This window comes from Coffea arabica, chromosome 8e (genome assembly GCF_036785885.1).
Source record: "Coffea arabica cultivar ET-39 chromosome 8e, Coffea Arabica ET-39 HiFi, whole genome shotgun sequence".
In the NCBI taxonomy this organism is placed as follows: domain Eukaryota; kingdom Viridiplantae; phylum Streptophyta; class Magnoliopsida; order Gentianales; family Rubiaceae; genus Coffea; species Coffea arabica.
The window spans coordinates 44,471,399-44,489,857 of record NC_092324.1 but is presented as its reverse complement, the minus strand read 5'-3'; the positions used below and the strand labels follow the sequence as shown (position 1 = coordinate 44,489,857).

At 36.4% G+C, this 18,459-nt stretch overlaps 3 protein-coding genes and 1 non-coding gene across 4 annotated transcripts; 2 read left to right on the top strand and 2 right to left on the bottom strand.

Annotated features, from left to right (window-relative positions):
- The first annotated feature begins 1,328 nt into the window (after positions 1–1,328).
- On the top strand, positions 1,329–6,301 carry LOC113704864 (putative receptor-like protein kinase At3g47110). Its single transcript, XM_027226735.2, has 3 exons — positions 1,329–3,028; positions 5,359–5,774; positions 6,006–6,301. The coding sequence occupies exons 1-2, from the start codon at positions 1,585–1,587 to the stop codon at positions 5,763–5,765; spliced, it is 1,851 nt and encodes a 616-aa protein (XP_027082536.2). The 5' UTR covers positions 1,329–1,584; the 3' UTR covers positions 5,766–5,774; positions 6,006–6,301.
- Positions 6,302–8,054: 1,753 nt separating this feature from the next.
- On the bottom strand, positions 8,055–11,550 carry LOC113703304 (uncharacterized). The gene is made up of 3 exons (XM_027224620.2): positions 10,903–11,550; positions 10,175–10,342; positions 8,055–10,057 (listed from the first exon to the last, which is right to left on the bottom strand). The coding sequence occupies exons 1-3, from the start codon at positions 11,446–11,448 to the stop codon at positions 8,282–8,284; spliced, it is 2,490 nt and encodes an 829-aa protein (XP_027080421.1). The 5' UTR covers positions 11,449–11,550; the 3' UTR covers positions 8,055–8,281.
- A 5,289-nt stretch (positions 11,551–16,839) lies between these two features.
- LOC113704863 (uncharacterized) lies at positions 16,840–18,177 on the top strand. Its single transcript, XM_027226734.1, has one exon. It carries the CDS (start codon positions 16,840–16,842, stop codon positions 18,175–18,177), a length of 1,338 nt encoding a protein of 445 aa, XP_027082535.1.
- Positions 16,975–17,081, bottom strand: LOC113705111 (small nucleolar RNA R71). The gene has a single exon (XR_003451758.1). It is a non-coding gene; the product is annotated as a small nucleolar RNA R71 (small nucleolar RNA).
- Positions 18,178–18,459: the final 282 nt, after the last annotated feature.

Here is an 18,459-nt window from a genome sequence, read left to right as displayed (position 1 = left end):
TTTATTTATTAATTTAGTGGCTAAAATTGAGATTTTAAAAATTAAAAATTTTACGTTTAATTCTCTCTTCCCCACTCCTTTTTTTTTTATAGCTTCTTAAATTCCATCCTTTTTCGAGTTTCATGCTAAAATATGCCAAGATATTATGTCCCATTTGTTCCAACTGTTTGGGCTTATATAAGCAGAACTACAAGAATCTGTAACAGCTCAAACATTGTTCCCATTCCACAGAAACTTTTATCACTCAATCATCAGTTTGTTGCAAATTAATCCATCTTTCCTTCGAAGCTAATGGAATTTCCAATTACCAAGTTGCGATTTCGCTCATCGACATTAGCGAACATTTTTCTCTTCCTCTCAGTTGCCATGAACTTTTCAGTAAGCCATGTTTCAGCTTCCAAAAAATTTCAAAATGAGACTGATCGTCTGGCTCTGCTTGAATTCAAGAATCAGATATTTGATGATCCGTTTGGAGTGCTGAATTCCTGGAACCATTCTCAACACCATTGCCAGTGGGAAGGAGTCACCTGTAGTACTCGACATCACAGGGTCATAGCCTTGATTCTAAGGCATAAGCAGTTGTCTGGAACCATATCTCCTCATGTCGGAAATCTAAGCTTCATGAGGTTCATGGAACTTGGGGGGAATCAATTCCATGGTGGGATTCCCCAAGATTTTGGTCACCTCTTCAGGCTAAGAGTTTTGAACCTGTCAGGAAGCGCACTCGGTGGAAAAATCCCAGCAAACCTGAGCTACTGCTCAGAGTTGATAACAATTAGCCTGAGGGGGAATAAGCTGGAAGGGAAATTTCCCATTGATCAGCTAAGCAATATGAAGAAGCTTGAAAATTTAAATCTTTTGTCAAACAATTTGACGGGACAGATTCCCTCTTCCATTGGGAACTTATCATCATTGATCCGAATCGGTCTCGACTTCAACAATCTGGAGGGAAATTTGCCCATGGAGATGGGGCTCTTGAAAAGGTTGGTTGTATTAGGAGTCGCTGGAAATAAACTATCTGGTATAATCCCTGCCTCTATCTTCAATAATTCAGCTATTACGATCATTTCAGCATCCGACAATTCCTTTCATGGCAATCTTCCAACCAACATAGGCCTCATCCTGCCAAATCTGAATGCATTAGGTGTTGGGAAAAACAAGTTCTATGGTAACTTTCCAACTTCAATCACAAATGCTTCCGGGCTCGAGGTACTTGATCTTTCCAAAAATAAGTTTGCAGGCCAAATTCCAAGTAATTTAGGAGAACTGAAACAACTTCAAATATTATATCTTAATGATAACCTCTTCGGCAGTAATTCTACAGGAGACTTGGATTTTATTGCATCACTGACCAACTGCAGTAATCTCAGAATTACTGACTTGGGGGGCAATAAATTTGGAGGTAATATACCTAAAGTCACGGGCAATCTATCAAATCAACTTACAACACTCTACCTAGGAGGAAACCAACTATCGGGAACCATCCCAGAAGGATTTGGAAATTTTTTCAACCTATTTGTACTTGGCCTTCAAGAAAACATTCTTTCTGGGGTCATTCCAAGAGATTTTGGCAAATTACAAAACATGCAAGGTTTGAGTCTGCACCAAAATGAGTTGTCAGGACAGATAGTCTCTACTCTATGTAATGCCACCGCTCTATACTATCTGGACTTATCATTTAACCAGTTTGAAGGGGGCAATATATTTGACAATGTTCTTATGAACTGTCAAAATTTGCAATATCTGGATATATCTCACAACAAATTCACTGGAATTATATCACCACAATTTTTGCAGACGCACTCATCACTGATGTACTTGAAATTTGGTGAAAATTCGTTTATTGGTTCTCTGCCTCCTGAAGTTGGAAAGCTTATACACTTGGTGGATTTCAATGTTTCCCACAACCAAGTTTCCGGAGATATACCCATGTCACTTGCTGATTGTTCAAATCTGGAGAATCTTTCCATGCAAGCCAATTTTTTCCAAGGAACAATTCCACCAAATTTGGCTTCTTTGAAGAGCATCCAGCAAATAGACCTTTCAAGTAATAACTTGACTGGATCAATACCAAAAGAACTTGAGAAGCTTCGATTTTTGAGGTACTTAAACCTTTCCTACAACGACATCGAGGGAGAGATACCAAACAGAGGGATTTTCATCAATGCAAGTCAAATATCATTGGTTGGCAACAACAAACTCTGTGGAGGCATTCCAGAATTGGAGTTCCCACCTTGCCCGGTTATCAGAGGGAAAAACAGAGGAAAGCTGAAGGTTATCATATTGCTGTCTATTCTATTACCGGCAACGCTTCTGGTTCTTGGTACAGTGTTGTTATATTTCTGCGTTTGTCAAAAAGGAGAAAGAAAAATGGCAGCCGGATTCTCTAGCATGCCCACAAGAGTCGATAAGCTCTTGCGAATTTCTTACCATGAACTTCATCGTGCAACTTCAGGATTTTCTCCAGAAAACTTGATTGGTTCAGGAAATTTTGGAGCTGTCTACAAAGGAAGGCTAGAAAAACATGGCAACAAGCTTGTAGCAGTCAAAGTTCTTGATCTTCAAAAGAATGGGGCTTCCAAAAGTTTTAAAGCCGAGTGCAAAACATTGAGAAGTATTCGCCATAGAAACCTCGTCTCTATCATGAGTTATTGCTCCAGTATTGATTCCAAGGGCGATGAATTCAAAGCTCTAGTCTATGAGTTTATGGAAAATGGAAATCTTGACCTGTGGCTGCATCCTGAGACAGCTGATCAAGCAACAAGCTCAAGAAGCCTTGGTCTTTCTCAGAAGCTGAATATTGCAATTGATGTGGCTTCAGCATTGCAGTATCTTCACAACCATTGTGAAGCAGAGATTGTTCATTGTGATCTAAAACCAAGTAACATTCTTCTTGACAATGATCTTGTTGCACATGTGGGTGATTTTGGATTGGCAAGGCTTCTCCCAAAACCCATCAACATATCTTCCGAGCAAGGAACCAGCAGTACTATTGCTATGAAAGGAACAATCGGTTACGCAGCCCCAGGTAAATACAAACTTTTATGGTCAAGATGCGCAACGGATCTTCTGTCCCACACTCTGTGCCACTTTTTATTATATTATTATTTCTCCTACATAAACATCACGTTTTAGTTCTTTTTTTGTTTCCTTAATATCCAATAACTATTAATTGAGTAATACACAAAATTTAACAAATTCAAAAAATCAAAATGCATAAAAAATGAGATTTTTTATGAATTTTCTGCTCTATTTTTTAATTTTCTATTATATATTGCTTTTTTGAAACTGCTGTATTTATTTTTTATTCAATTAATAGTTATTGAATTTTAAGAAAACAAAAAAGAACTAAAACATGATGTTTATGTAGGAGAAATAGCAATATAATAAAAAATGAGACAGAGAATGACACAGAGTGTGGGACAGAAGATCCGTTGCAGTCAAGATGTCACTTAAATTGTGCACAAACTATTAAGGTTTAGATATAAAAAATAGGGCAAATTATATTTTACCCCCCTATGGTTTAGTATTTTTTGTACATAACCCCCATGGTTTCAAAAGCTATACATAACCCCGCATGATTTGAATTAAAGTGTTAAGGTAACAAAAATGATCATTCGTAACGAAACCTTTAATTCGTAACGAAACCTTTAAAAAAATTGAAATTATCCTTGTTTAAAAATTAAAATGGCTGAAATGATTAAAACATATAAACATAATATACTTAACGCACTAGTCCGTATGATTTTATGTTTTATCATATAACCCTCTTATGGTTTAATGCTTAACCCTATAACCCCCTTATGGTTTTCAAAATATACACATAACCCCTCTGTGATTAATAAATAATTTTCAACTTTACATAGGGGTATTTTTGACATTTTAGGTGATTCCGTTATGGATTGCAAATTCTATTACTTTGACACTTTAATTCAAATCATGAGACGGTTATGTATAGTTTTTAAAATTATAGGGGGATTATGTACAAAAAATACTAAATCACAGGGGAATAAAGTGTAATTTGCCCTAAAAAATAGAGTACCATTATTTGGCTCTTTAACACATTCTTTATTTCATTGTGAAGCGGAGTAAAGAACTTTGGCAGATATAATAGCTGATTCTCTTTATTTTATTTTTTTTCCTTCTCAATTTTGTCATGTCACACTTTCTCTCTTCTCATCTCGTTTAGCATATTTAGAATAACTTTTTAAAATCACTTTTATCTCATTCTTTGATTGTTTTTATATGTATATATATGTGTATACATATATATTATTTGTTTGTCATTTATCATTTTCAACCCTTGATTTATCATATCATTTGATAATTCCATGAATAATCAAACTCGCAGAGTATATATATATATATATATATATATATTTTCGACACAGGGGTGTCCGGATCAATCTTTACGGGGTCCGACTAATCCCCTACGGCCTGGACCCGGCGCCCCAACCCGGCCCAAGCACTTAGGATAACAAATATATTCACATGGAGATAGTTGTACTGTTGCATTTTTTTTTTTGGATAATGCTATTTCGTTCCTTAAGATTCTTTTTCAGCGATTTAAAAGGAGAAAAATTTTAAACTCTTTCTCCCAAGTTCTATGATCTGTTGATCTCATTTTTCTATGGGATAACACAGAAAATATACATAGAGCTTTAATGTTAAAGTACATTTTGAACTAACAAACCACATTAATAATTCAATAATTCAAAATTCAAATTGAAACTAATATGAACTAACAATAGGGTAAAATAAGAAGGATAAAGTTTGTATACATTGACACAAGCGATGTTGGATGTATGGCAGCTAATTACCATTTGAAAATTGAATGTTATGTTTTACATACGTGGCATGCATTTAAATCCACTTGTGTATACGTTGTCAGTGAATACAAAATTTATCCAAACAAGAAAAATATACATATTATTGAAACAAGTGGCAAGAAAATAGTGGCATGTCCACTATGGAGAAGAAAATAAAAAAGCAAGCAAAAATGAAAAATAAAAAAAGATGAGAAATAGCAAATAAATTCATGTCCTTAGTTTAAAAAAATTGTAAATGACTTTTTGTCAGGTTCTTGGATGATATACTCTGTATATTGACAGTTAGTTTTAAGAAGTAACTTATTGATAAAACGATTTTGGGGGACAATAAGCAATTGACCCAGGTTCGTAGTGATTCACTTTTAACAATTTCAGTTACGTCTCATTTACGAACTAGTACTTAGTAGCTATGTTTAATTTACCCCAATCTAACAATTGATTCAGTTTCAGTCCCTTACATAATTTTCCCTATTATCTTTAGGTTTTCTTGTATAACGTAACAATAATATATCTAAAAACAAAAATACAGAGTATGGAATGGGTGTTGCGGCATCAACTCTGGGGGATGTCTACAGCTATGGAATTCTTTTGCTAGAGATGATCACAAGGAAAAGACCAACAGATGATATGTTCATGGATGAGCTTGATCTACATAATTTTGTTAATAGAGCCTTGCCTGGACACGCTTATGAGATCGTGGACCCTTTGCTTCTGTCTAAAGCAGGTGATGAAAACAAAAGAATGACTCCTGGAAGGGATGAAACTGATGGTGGAAGGGAGATGGATTCTGTTATTTCCCTGTTGAAAATCGGGCTCAAATGCTCAGAGAAATCGCCAAATGATCGGATGCACATGAATGAAGTAGTCGGAAAATTGCATCATATTAAGGATGTTTTTCTTGGTGTCAGGGCATATCAAAAAAATCTTGAAGCTTAATAGCCACAGGTACATACAAGAATTTAATACGGTTCACAAAGTTGGAAGTTCATTTCTTCTATATTTTAGATAAGCAATTTCATTCTTGATGTAGTCTTACAAGCTAACTCATTCTTTTATTCAGAATCTATTTTAGCCAAAAGCAAAAAGAAAAGAAAACAAAAGTTATGTTTTGTGCTCAGTAGAGTGGAAAAAGGATGTCTTCTTGCAGGTACTAATGCATAAAATCTTGATTTGCAGCTGTTTGTTTGTTGGTCTGAATCTCCGAGCTGAAGTTGCCAGTCTGATGAGTTGATAACGAAGACACCTTTGGCTTTTTATTTGGAAAAATAAATGGATGACTGGAACATATATCTATAGTCCTCTTCTTCTTTTTTTTTTCCCCATATATATAGGAATTGGATGTTTTGAAAGGCAGCCAATTCGCTCAATCCATTATGTTTTCACATCATTATGCTTTCGTATTATGTTTGGGTCTTATGCTCCCGTATTGTACATTAGTATATAATAAATTGTACTACATCATTACAAGGTTATGCCCTCCTCTGAATGTTCATTTTGCTGCCATATGAAATCTTACTTGTGATGAGAACAACACCAAGGGATAGAATGTGGGAATCAATTGTAGGAAAATTGCCCTCGCTTAAAATTGTTTCGGCACCTTTTTATGATTCGAGTGGCTATTTTGCCACCAAATGATGCCTCAACTTCACAATGTTTCTGATCACTTACACTTCTTATGTAAACACCTATTCACATGAAACAAAACTTTGAAGAAATGTTAATTCTTGAATCATAATAGTTCTAACTGTGCAAGATCACATAAAGGATTGATTTATTGCAGAAAATCATTCTTCATATTTTAAAATATTCTAAAATTACGCTCTATTATTCTAACCGGTTTGTCATATTAGTGTATATTATAGACAAATAAACTTTGTCTTATACTAAAAGGTATTTACCCATCAAGAAAAGTGAAGTGGACATTAATAGTGACAAATATAGCGTCAAGAAAAGTGATTACTGTAATTTATGATTTGAAACCTTTTCTATCTTTGTCCATCTCCCTAGTATTTATACGAGGAGACTAAAGTCTTCTGGTCCTTCCAGAGTAGACATGCAGGGTACTAAAATTCAAGCTTAAAATTATAGACTTGAAAAGTAAGTCAACAGCAACTGTTTGGTCCTTCCTACCAAGTGGTTGAATGAAGTGGACAAGTCATTTAGCAGACTCACTGTCATGGGCATGAGAGAATAATGAATTGTGGTCCACCAATGTAGAAATTAGTGAGAGTATTCAGATTGGTTAATATTGACGGCCTAAATGAGAAGTTAGAAAAACTTTGAGAAAAGTCTAAAACAGTGTCTCTAGTCTCGAGAGTTTTAACGTTTTTTAGGCGTTGAGGGTCTGAAAATTGAATAATCTCCGTATGCTCAAAAACTGTTGGAAGAGAAATTTCATTGCTGCTTCTCTCAAACACATGAGATTCTTAACTGAAGTAGAAAGGGAGACGAAAAGACCAAAACAAAGCAAAACGGACAATGTCATCTCAAAGTATTTGTCAGAGTGTAATTTATTTCAACAAGATCCAGTGCCTTGTTCAAGTCATGCTCAGGGCACGGAAGGAACAACAAAATTATATAAAATGAAATAACAAAAGTACCAACTCTCTCTAAATAGAGTCCACCTACAAAAAAACGATTCTAAATTATGACATTCTTAAATAATAGATACAAACACGGAAATTTTTAAAATCAAATAGATGAGTTATCTATTATTTTGTTTCTGTTGATTAAATCATTGTCGTTTAGTATTGGATTTTTCCTCTAAATATATCATGAGTGTTAGATAATTTACAATGTTAAAAAGGCTAGACTATTATCCTTTCAATTAACTCAATTCATTTTAGGAAGAACTTAAATCCACAACCCTTTCATGCTAAATTCACACTTTATACATGTGTTAGACACTTATGTCCTTAGCTTTTAAACATCAAATCAAAACTTTTTATAGTAATATCTTTTCTAAAGAAAAATATTCACACCCTAATCTTTATTGTGACTTTTATATAGAAATTCCTATTTTTTAACATATCTTTTATATAGAAAACAATTTCTTATACTACAAGGACGAGGGGAAAGACCAATGATACGACAACAGGTGATTATCACTTCTTGTGTAAGAAACTTGTGAAAATTTGTTCATTAGCTTGCCAAGTTACTTTTCAGGTCATGCTACTGATTTAAATCTTAATCGTGATCAACAGAAGCAAAATTCACAAGAGGGGATTTCAGGAATGATCAGTTACACATGCAAAAATCATCATTTCCTTGGAATCAAATCTTTGCTATGGTTTAGCTACAGTTCTTCTACAGGTCGGTATCTACTTTTTTTTGGTAAGAAAAAGTTTTGATAGGTTTGACTCCGATCACTACCACTACCACGGGTCAAGGCAGGCCTCCTGAACCATAGTTCATTTACAGAGATACTTACAGATCATCTACCAGCACAACTCTTACATCGATAGCGGAATTCGAACATATAACCTTTTGTGAGAAAGTGACCCGTTATTGCCAACTGATCCAACTTGCGTTGGCATGGTATCTACTGCTGCTGCTAAAGCATGTATCTTGCTAGAAATGTCATGCAAATTCACAAGGCTTGACGGGTTCTCCCACTGCACAAGTTCTTTAATAGCCTTCTCAATCTCTCTGGTCTCCCTTACAAGGCCGCTCATGCAGAAACCAATACAGCTCAAAATCAATGCAATGCGGCTCTTGAGCTCCTTCTCACCTTTATCAGCGTGAATAGCCTCAAGAAATTCGTTGCAATGCTGAAGATAATAGGTTAGAGTTTTCTCAATGGTCACTTCTTCTTCTGAACCTGGTAATTTCATCATAGAAGGGATTTTTGGTGATTTACCCGATTCAAGATCAAGGGAAATGTTTTCCCTTTCCATCTCTTTGTCCAATAACACGAGTGATTTTACCAGACTGACCTCCTCAAAACACTTTATTGAAGAGTCAACTATTTCCTTGAAAATCTTGAGATCAGCATTTATCTTGCTCATACTTTCCTTCCACAAATTGGTGTCCATTCTTCCTGATTCTTGATGGAGAAATTGAATTGCATGAGTGATGAAATGTAGGAACTCCACCATCTCTGACAAGGACACGGAGAGCTTACTGTAACAAGCACTGTAAAAAGGCAAAAACCAAAAATTGGGTTCCACCTCAGCTTCACCAATGAATTTTCCTAGTTCATTCACTTGGAGTTTAAGCTTTTTCAGGCTTTCCTCCAAGTTGGCCTCGCTGGCAGTGAGACTAATCGCACCAATAGAATTTCGCATCACTTCAAAATTCTTGGAGAGCTGAACTTTCGCTAGAGCAAAAGCTCTTGTGGGCTGTAAAACAAGTTCTACCACGATTGAACAAGATATTCCAATGAAAGTTTCTGTGATTCTTGCTATTGCAAATTCACTTGGGGGACCAAAATCTTTCCTTCCTAATAATAGTACTGCCCCTATAACTGCTGAAATTCCTCCCGCCTGGCCATACATATGGCTGCGCCGTAAAAAGCTGCAGAAAATGAACCATGGAAGAAGGGATAGAAGCTGTATTGGAACATATTTTCCAAAAATAAAGCAACCGAATACGCCATAAACCATTCCTAATACTGTCCCCTGAGCCTTAACATTTGCAACTTTAAATGCTGGTTCTCTGGCTGATGCAAGGCTTATGGCAACTGGCAATCCCGCCCAAAATCCGTTTTCCTTGCTGTATAATGATCCAAAGAACACAGCTAGGCCTAATGAAAGTGAGCATTTGAAAGCTGGCATAAGCCTGCTTTTGTTGATGTTGATGGATAAGCTTCTCCATATCCTTATGAAGAACCATTTCTCCTGTTTTCCTGGATCAGTTGATCTTTCTTTGATAGAACTGATTGCTGAGGTGGTAGCTAGTTTTGCTTGTAGCAGCTTCAAGCAAAAAAGGAAGAAAATAGAGGGTAATTGTCTATGGTCTGTTGGGACGGTTCGAAGAGTTTGGAGGGACTCAGCAACGTTTTCTGCATTTGCTTCGGGGACAGTAAGGGGCATGCTTTTAATATGACGCGAAATAAGCTCCTCAATTCCTGCTAGATCATCTTTGCGCTCTGGAAATGGTACGGTACCATTGGACAAAGCAATTTCCATCCCTCTTATAGGTGTCTCAATTTCTTGCAATATCTGTCCTGGATTCGTGCAGTAAGGTTTCAAAAATTTGACTGGAACCCTTCCCCATAGCATACTTTCCTGTTTCACGAGGGAAAGAAAAAAATCATCGTAAATAGTTAGTGCCTATGGTCCAATGCCTATAATAGAAGTTGTAGCCCCATTAGGGTAAGGATACAGCTTTTCAAGTGAGCTTACCTGCTTGGATTTGATGCTCCTAAGCAATTTGGTTCCCGTGCGAGCCAAGGACTTGGATTGCAAAATCAGTGCTTGTGCTGATGTTTCGTCTTGTGCAGAGAACGCCTTCATAAGGACCCCTACCCTCTCCGAAGCATTCTTAGTGTAAAGCTTGAATTTCTTCTTTACCTGTCTTCCCAAAAATAAATAAATAAATAAAAAAGGAATAATTCTCGTTATTGAGCACGTGCTTGAAGTACGGTTCAATATATTTTTGACGTCACATGAGACAAGAATGGTATATCCTCCGTCACCTAAACTAATAGAATATTCGGTGGACCGTATTTACAAACTCACTTATAAATCATGTGATATATACTTTGACAGCTTGAATACGTGTATTTTCTTACGTCATTATGCATTACCTATTTATTTCTTACAGCATCTTGTATTATTAGGTCTTTTTTATTATGGACCCGATGTATGAATGCATCAAGCGACAGATACGTGAGTCCTTCATTCACATGTGAGAGTCTGTATATTTGTGTCTTGGCATACCCATGAACTCGATCTATAACTGACCTTCTCATGGCCTACAAGTATTCTTGTCTATTCGAGAATTTCCACTAAACTATACAGTACAATGCAACGATATGAGACGCTACCATAAGAATACGTTCGGATATGCTTCCCAAAAAATAAAGAGAGTACATTCGGGTAATAATGTTTACAGAATTTCAGGAAATTACCTCGTAACATGCCAAGCTTGGGTAAGGAAGCAACGAGGCCAAAACACAAGCCACGGCTCCAATAGCCGTACTGGCTAAGACGTGGATGGGGTGCAAAATAGGGTCAGTTTTGGGACCATTGATGAAAGCTAATACGTAGACAACAACAATCTGGCCGAGTGCTATACGCTTTGATATCAGGTGGCTGTTTTCAGGCAGCACCACCACAAATGCGCTAAGCGCCACCGCAACGGGGGTGGTGCAAATGGTTAGCTGGGCTGGCCCCATTAACCATAAGCTAAGGATGGCAGGACAGACACCAAAGACGGAAGCGTACAAGGCATGCCAACAGCCACGGAAGGTGTCCTCCACTGTGGCATCTGTGACAAGAAGAATTGCTGTCACGTAGGAGAAACCGGGAAATGCTATTTGATGCTTAAATGAAGGCGGGTCAAAGAGGGTGATGCAACCAATAATTGTGCAAGCTAAGGCTGTTCGGAAGGCTGAAGCTATGCATGATCTCCATGCTGCTCCAGCATGATCCGATTGAAATCGTAGGATTGACATTATTATTAACTTTTGAGGAATAGGAGTATGCTGTTCTTGTTTATTCTGTTCCTCAAGTTCTCCTGATCGGCAAACGCAGAAGAATGGAAGAGAATTCAATTCAGACGAGAGGGTAGGTACATTGTGGGGAGGGTACATGGAGGTTCTCTCTTTTGTAGGGGAAGCAAATGGATCGCTTGAGTAGCTTTGTGGACACTGGACTGGGACCCTCCAGGCGGCTGGGTCACTAGTCGATTTTGCAAATGTAAGAATTTTTCTAATTGGATTGAATTAGTATCGTACCTAGGACGGTAATTGATGAAAATTGAACTATCAAATAGGTAAATTGGTATTCTGCCATGCATGTATTGTATGGTATAGTGTGGTTCATAATCATCCTAGTGATGCTGATGCAGTAATATCACTCCTGTTATCGTGTAATTTTACAAAATCCAACAGTATTTGTAAGCAATCATTATTGACTATTCCAACCAAACATTTACGTCTTGTGCGCTAATGTAAGAATTTTCTCTTACAAAAAAAAAAAAATTTCTTGATGCAGGAAAGATGAACGTCTGCCTATTACCAAATAAATTCTAGATGCCAATAAAATATAGGACAAATTCCACTTTACCCCTTTGTGGTTTGGAGTTTTTTTACATAACTCCTCTATAGTTTCAAAAGCTATACATAACCTTCTTATGGTTTGGATTAAAGTGTCAATGTAACGGGAATGATCATTCGTAACGGAGTCACCTAAAATGTCAAAAATACCCTTATGTAAAGTTGAAAATTATTTATTAACCAAGGGGGGTTATGTGTATATTTTGAAAATCATAAAGGGGTTATATGGTAAAGTATTAAATCATAAGGGAGTCATATGGTAAAATATAAAAATCATACGGGATTAGTGTGTCATGTATTTATAAGAGTAATTTCGACATTTTTAGAAGTTCCGTGACCAATGATAATTTCCGTCACTTTGACACTTTAATCCAAACCATGAGGGGGTTATGTATAGTTTTTGAAATCATAAGGGGATTATGTAAAAAATATTAAATCACAGGGGGTAAAATATAATTTGTCCTAAAATATACGTAATTCTCCGTTAATAACTGACATCGATCGGAACGTAAATTGTAAATCTTATGTTCCATGGCGGGCGGGCTCACAGGCTATCTTCGTCTGGCTTGAGACTCTACATCTACAAGTTGGGTTGTGTCAATAGGAACAACGACAAGAAAAAGGACACATAGGTCAAATTTGGCAAACGTTATCCGCTAATTACCTCTGTCACACGTGCAACACACTCACTTGAACCATTCCTGTACGTACTACTAGAGGTGGCAAATTAACCAACTTAACTAAATTTATCCATATCCGTCCATGAATAGATGGATATGAGTATCTTAAATTTTTATATATAGGTATAAATGGGTTACCCAATAATACCCATTTATTAAATGGGTATTATTGGGTAATCCATCAAATTCAATTAACCCAATTAGAATTCTCTTCCCCCCAAGTCTCTTCTTTTCTCCCACCCCTTTTTTTTTTCAAATTTTTTATTTTGTCATGATGTTAACTACTTTTGTTTCATTATTATTATTATTTATTGGTTTTATCTTATTATTTTATTTTCTCTTAGTTTGTTAACTTGCTCATTTTTCAGTATTACCAATTTATGATAAAGTTTAGCCTATTTTCTTATCTTTCTAAAATGAAATTTTAAATTTATATATGAAAAAAATGTTAGAGGTTCAAAATTTTTGGATTAAGTTTTTACATTAATTTTATAGTACTTAGTTCAAATTTTTATATTCTTATTATTCAATTATTAAATAATAGGTAATTTTGTGACATAGAGTATAAATGAAAAAAAAATTGATAATTAGACTTATTGAACATTATAAGTAAATATTTAAAACTAATGATGGGTACAAAGAGCGGTATAAATTGATAACTTAGTTTGTAAAAATGAATTTAAATGAGTTTACCAAAAGTTAAAATAAATGGGTTATAAATGGATAATTGGGTTACCCAATTCATTTTTTGACTTACCCATTTATACCCATTTAATTAAATGGGTATAAATGGGTTGACTCACTTATACCCATTACCCATTTTATCCAACCCAAACCCGCCCAAGTCACCCATTTTGACACCTCTACGTACTACCCAGACAGCAGAAAGATTTGTCGTCAACATAGAACAAATAATTCAACAAATCCAAAGTCTGCCCGAAGATATGAACGTGCTCCTAAGAGCTGAATGTTCATCATGCATGTGACCACATTAATTTAAGTGTAAGTGAGAGAGTTTGCACTTAGAACTTCTCACACAGACTTCCTATCTCTTAGCCTGTCAATGGGGCTATTTGAGTCGGGTTTTAACAAACCCAAACTCATTTCGTATAGTTAGTACCACTCTCAGATTTTGGGTTATAAGTTTCGGATTAATAAATGTGAAACTTATAATTGACTCACAAAATTTTGGCTATGAGTTTAATTTGGGTTTAGTTTAAACTTACTTACTGCTCCTTAATTTTCTCAATATAAGTATTATAACTATTAAGTTCTAAAACTAATTTAATATCCACAGGACCATAGCATTAAAACTATATACAAACCAGTAACATATAACAACTCATTAAAAAGTATATAATCAAGAATTTTTCAATAATAATAAAATATCCAATTAATTCAAATACATGAAAAATAGTAATAAAACGTGAACAACAGTAAATACATCTTCAAAGGTCCTCAATTTACTCATACTAAGATTTGTCTTTCTGAATCTGTAGACGTAATTTTGTATAGTTAATATTTCTTATATATATTAATATATTTTGACACATAATGTATAAAGTATTATTATTATATATTTATATCAAGTTATAATTTTATCGGGTCAATATCAGATTTGAACTTAATAAGGCCCAAGTTAGGCTCATATTTAATTCGAGCTTAATATTTAGATCCAAACACATCTATCTTAACGAAAGATTAGGTTCATTGGACTTTTTCTCGAGCCTAGTAGGCCAAGCTCAACTTATTCCAATTTCATTCACAATCCTATCTCTCCTGAACCACTCAACCCATCCCTCCCCCACCACATTAAGTTATTCCATCAACTTGAAGCAAAAATCCAAAACAAGCCATCAAAGAAACGTAGGAATAGATATATTAGAAGTCTGCGAATTGGTATTGAGTTTATGAGTGCTGATGTGTACATTGATGACTCCATAATGACATGACATCGATACGTCATAATTGGCCGTATTGTCTGATTTACTTTTCGTCCCAAGAAGGAACACCTTCTGGTCATCCACATTGAGCATTGGTTCTGCTAGTGTGCCCACTATGCAAGGCCAGAAAATTAAATTGCTTCTGCCTTTAATTGACTGATAGGGTGTTAATTGTTAGTAATTTTATTGTTAATTCTCCTCTTTATCCTTGCCAAATATTGCTTTAATTGTCAATATATATTTATATTTGGTATTTGGATATAATTTCAGAAAGTGGAGCAGAAAAGTGCTAAAAGGGGACCTTCTTGAGAAGATTTCTCCACACGTGAAAGCTTCTAAAAGCTTTCCACAATCAGCCCAAATTGTGCAAACCAACGGAATTGCTGATGAAGAGTTGCCTTCCTATTATTAAGTCCTGGCAAGTCCACTAGCAATAAGAAATAAAAAAGGAGAGAATTCTGCGGGGACCACGTAACATTGATTTAGAAAATGTGTTCTTCTTTTGGGAGATGTACTCATTAGCCATAGGTGGACTTTGATGATGAAAGTAGCTTTTCTATTTGCTTCCTACGTAACTAGTTCTCTTATGAAACTAGTGCAGAGTTACTCTTATGAAACTAGTGCAGAGGAGAATTAGACGAGAGCTTCATAAGACATTAGACTAGTTTTAGTTTTCTCTCCAAATAAGCTCCGTAGGAGGATAGAGGTAGTTTTTGGTTTTCAGAGAAGGAGTTCTTCCTTCTCTTGTTGTGTGGTGTGCAACTTTTCTTCAAAGAGTCTACGGAGACTCAAGTTTCTTTCTAAATTCTTAGTTAGTTATTTATGTATTTCATTCCAATTAAATTGCGTGAGAATTTTCTTATGAGGAGTGGCTAATTTTCTCCTCTAGTCAAGGATCAACGTGAAGACGCAATCCCAAATATCTGTGAGATCTAATTAGTTTTTACTTGTTCCTTAATTTGTTAATATTTGCATGTTTTCTATTTCAATTTTCATGGGATTATTTTGTTAATTGGATATCAAGAGCCCGATGTGCAATTTGACTCTCTAATCTCCTGTCAAATTAATCATTTAAATTCGTAATTGTTTAAATGATTAATATTAGTGGCAACTAGTATTTTCACATACTAGGGGAACATGCAATCTGATTTAAATAACCCTCGTAGCGTGTTATTAATTTGGGTTAGGCTTTTCTAGTTTTTAATGCAATTAGGAAATTAATTCCTACGGTCGTACCTAGGAGTATTTCCTGATTAGGGGTAATCAACGGTCGTACCTTGGTTATCAATAAATTAAGGAAAAGCTGGTCGTTAGAGCTTATCGGCGACTATAACTAACCTGTTAATAAAATTAAGTGAACCTTCTTTACATCAATGATCGGATGAATGGACTGTGTCTGCGTAGTTGTATCCTTGGCTAGAATTTATTTATTATTTATTTAATTGCTATTTACATTCGTATTAATTAATTATTTATTTTTGGTTAAATTGTTTAATTATTTTTAGTTTATTTCTGATAAAAATCCCTGTGTCCCGAACTTGAAAAGAATCGAATTTTTCCCAATCCCTATGGATTCGACCCTACTCACTACTATACACAGAAAATTTATTTTTCTCGAGTAGGTATTTATTATTGCACAGGCTCGACACCTGTCAATTTTTGGCGCCGTTGCCGGGGACTGTCGTTAATCATTTGTTTCTTTTTAAGTTCATTTTTTTCTGGTATTTTTCTAGTTTATGCCTCGCTTTTTTCTTACAGGCGAATTAATTTTCGACCCTGAAGTAGAGAAGACCGCGCGTAGAACGAGGAAAGAAACCAGACAGCTCAGAGAAGAGCAATACGGTATTGCACCTCAGGAACTTGATCCAGAGGTTGAGCCGACAAATTTGTCTGGTGACAATTCAAGTGATTCAGATCAAGAGGAAGCCATTATGGCAAATGCACGAACACTAAGGGAGTTGGCTGCTCCTGATTTAAATCAGCAGCCCTTGTGCATTACTTTTCCACATTTAAATTATGACACTCCCTTTGAACTAAAATCTGGTCTAATTCATCTCTTGCCATCTTTCCATGGATTACCAGGTGAGGAGCCCTAGCACTTGCAAGAGTTCGACGTCGTTTGCAACAGTATGAAGCCTCCGGGAATTACAGAAGAGTAAATAAAGATGAGGGCCTTCCCCTTCTCTTTGAAGGACTCCGCAAAAGACTGGCTCTACTGCCTACCACCTGGTAGTATCACCACGTGGGACCAACTGAAAAAAAAATTCTTGGACAAATACTTTCCGGTATCTCGAGCTGCAAGCCTAAGGAAGGAGATATGTGGCATCAAACAACACCCAAGCGAATCTCTCCATGAGTACTGGGAGAGGTTTAAGAAACTGTACACCAAATGCCCTCAGCATCAGATAAGTGAACACCTGCTTATCCAATATTTCTATGAAGGACTACTTTTCAGAGACAGAAGCATAATCGATGCTGCAAGTGAAGGGGCGTTGGTGAACAAAACTCCTCAAGGAGCATGGGAGTTAATTGAAGGGATGGCTGAGAACTCACAGCAATTTGGTTCAAGAGAGGACATTCCTACGCGTATGGTGAATGAGGTAGAAACATCCTCTATTCAACAGCAACTCTCCGAATTGACATCTTTTGTGCGACAACTAGCTGTGGGGGCATCACAAGCCAAAGTGTGTGGGGTATGCACTGCCGTGGGTCATCCTACGGAAATGTGTCCACTGGTTCAAGAAGAAATTGCAGAACAGGTGAACATGGCTGGCCACGCGTCTGCTCCAAGAAAGCAGTACGACCCATACTCAAGTACCTACAATCCTGGTTGGAGGGATCACCCCAACCTTAGCTATGGAGGGAATAGGCAGTCTAATTTTGTGCCAAATAGACAGCAAGGGAACCCACAGCAGTACCATCCTCGCCCACCACCACCCTCTTCAAACTCAAGTCCGTCCATGGAAGAGATGATGAAGCAATTACTTGCTAATCAACAAAAGACGGATTCAGACCTGCAAAGCATGAGAAATCAACTGGGACAGGTGCAGTCATTGCAAAATCAAATGAATCAAATGGTTATAACAATTAACCGTTTGGAGTCCCAAGTTCAAGGAAAGTTGCCATCTCAATATGAGGTAAATCCAAAGAATGTAAGTGCAATGACCTTGAGGAGTGGCAAGGAAGTTCAAGGACCCGAACCCGTGATTCCTAAAGACAAGGACGAGGAACGAATCGAGAAAGAATTAGAAGAGGAGGGCAGAGACAACAAAAATGCAAAGGTACCCTCGAACCCAATTCCTACAATTAAAACTAATCCACCTCTCTTTCCTAGCAGGTTAGAGAAACCAAAGAAGCAAGACAAGGAAAAAGAGGTCTTGGAGATCTTTCACAAGGTGGAGATCAACATACCCCTACTGGATGCGATTAAACAAGTACCCAGGTACGCAAAATTTTTGAGGGACCTGTGTGCCAACCGCAAGCGGTTGAAGGGGGATGAATGAGTTATAGTTGGGGAGAATGTTTCAGCAATTCTACAAAGGAAGCTTCCACCGAAATGCGGGGACCCAGGTATGTTTACTATTCCTTGTAGGATAGGTAATATTTTGATTGGAAAGACCATGTTAGATCTAGGAGTATCGATTAATGTCATGTCGAAATCTATTTATGCTTCCTTGAACTTAGGCCCTTTGAAAGAGACTGGAATAATAATCCAACTAGCTGACAGGACCAATGCATACCCTGACGGGTTGATTGAAGATGTTTTGGTAAAAATTAATGAATTT

Excerpts from the sequence above, each read along its gene's own strand:
- LOC113704864 (XM_027226735.2), top strand. The coding sequence starts at position 1,585 with ATGCAAGGTTTGAGTCTGCACCAAAATGAGTTGTCAGGACAGATAGTC. Across the intron at positions 3,029-5,358 it reads AATCGGTTACGCAGCCCCAG|AGTATGGAATGGGTGTTGCG; the intron begins GTAAATACAAAC and ends ACAAAAATACAG.
- LOC113703304 (XM_027224620.2), bottom strand. The coding sequence starts at position 11,448 with ATGTCAATCCTACGATTTCAATCGGATCATGCTGGAGCAGCATGGAGA. Across the intron at positions 10,343-10,902 it reads CAAGCTTGGCATGTTACGAG|GTAAAGAAGAAATTCAAGCT; the intron begins GTAATTTCCTGA and ends TTGGGAAGACAG. Across the intron at positions 10,058-10,174 it reads GGAGCATCAAATCCAAGCAG|GAAAGTATGCTATGGGGAAG; the intron begins GTAAGCTCACTT and ends CTCGTGAAACAG.
- LOC113704863 (XM_027226734.1), top strand. The coding sequence starts at position 16,840 with ATGAGGGCCTTCCCCTTCTCTTTGAAGGACTCCGCAAAAGACTGGCTC.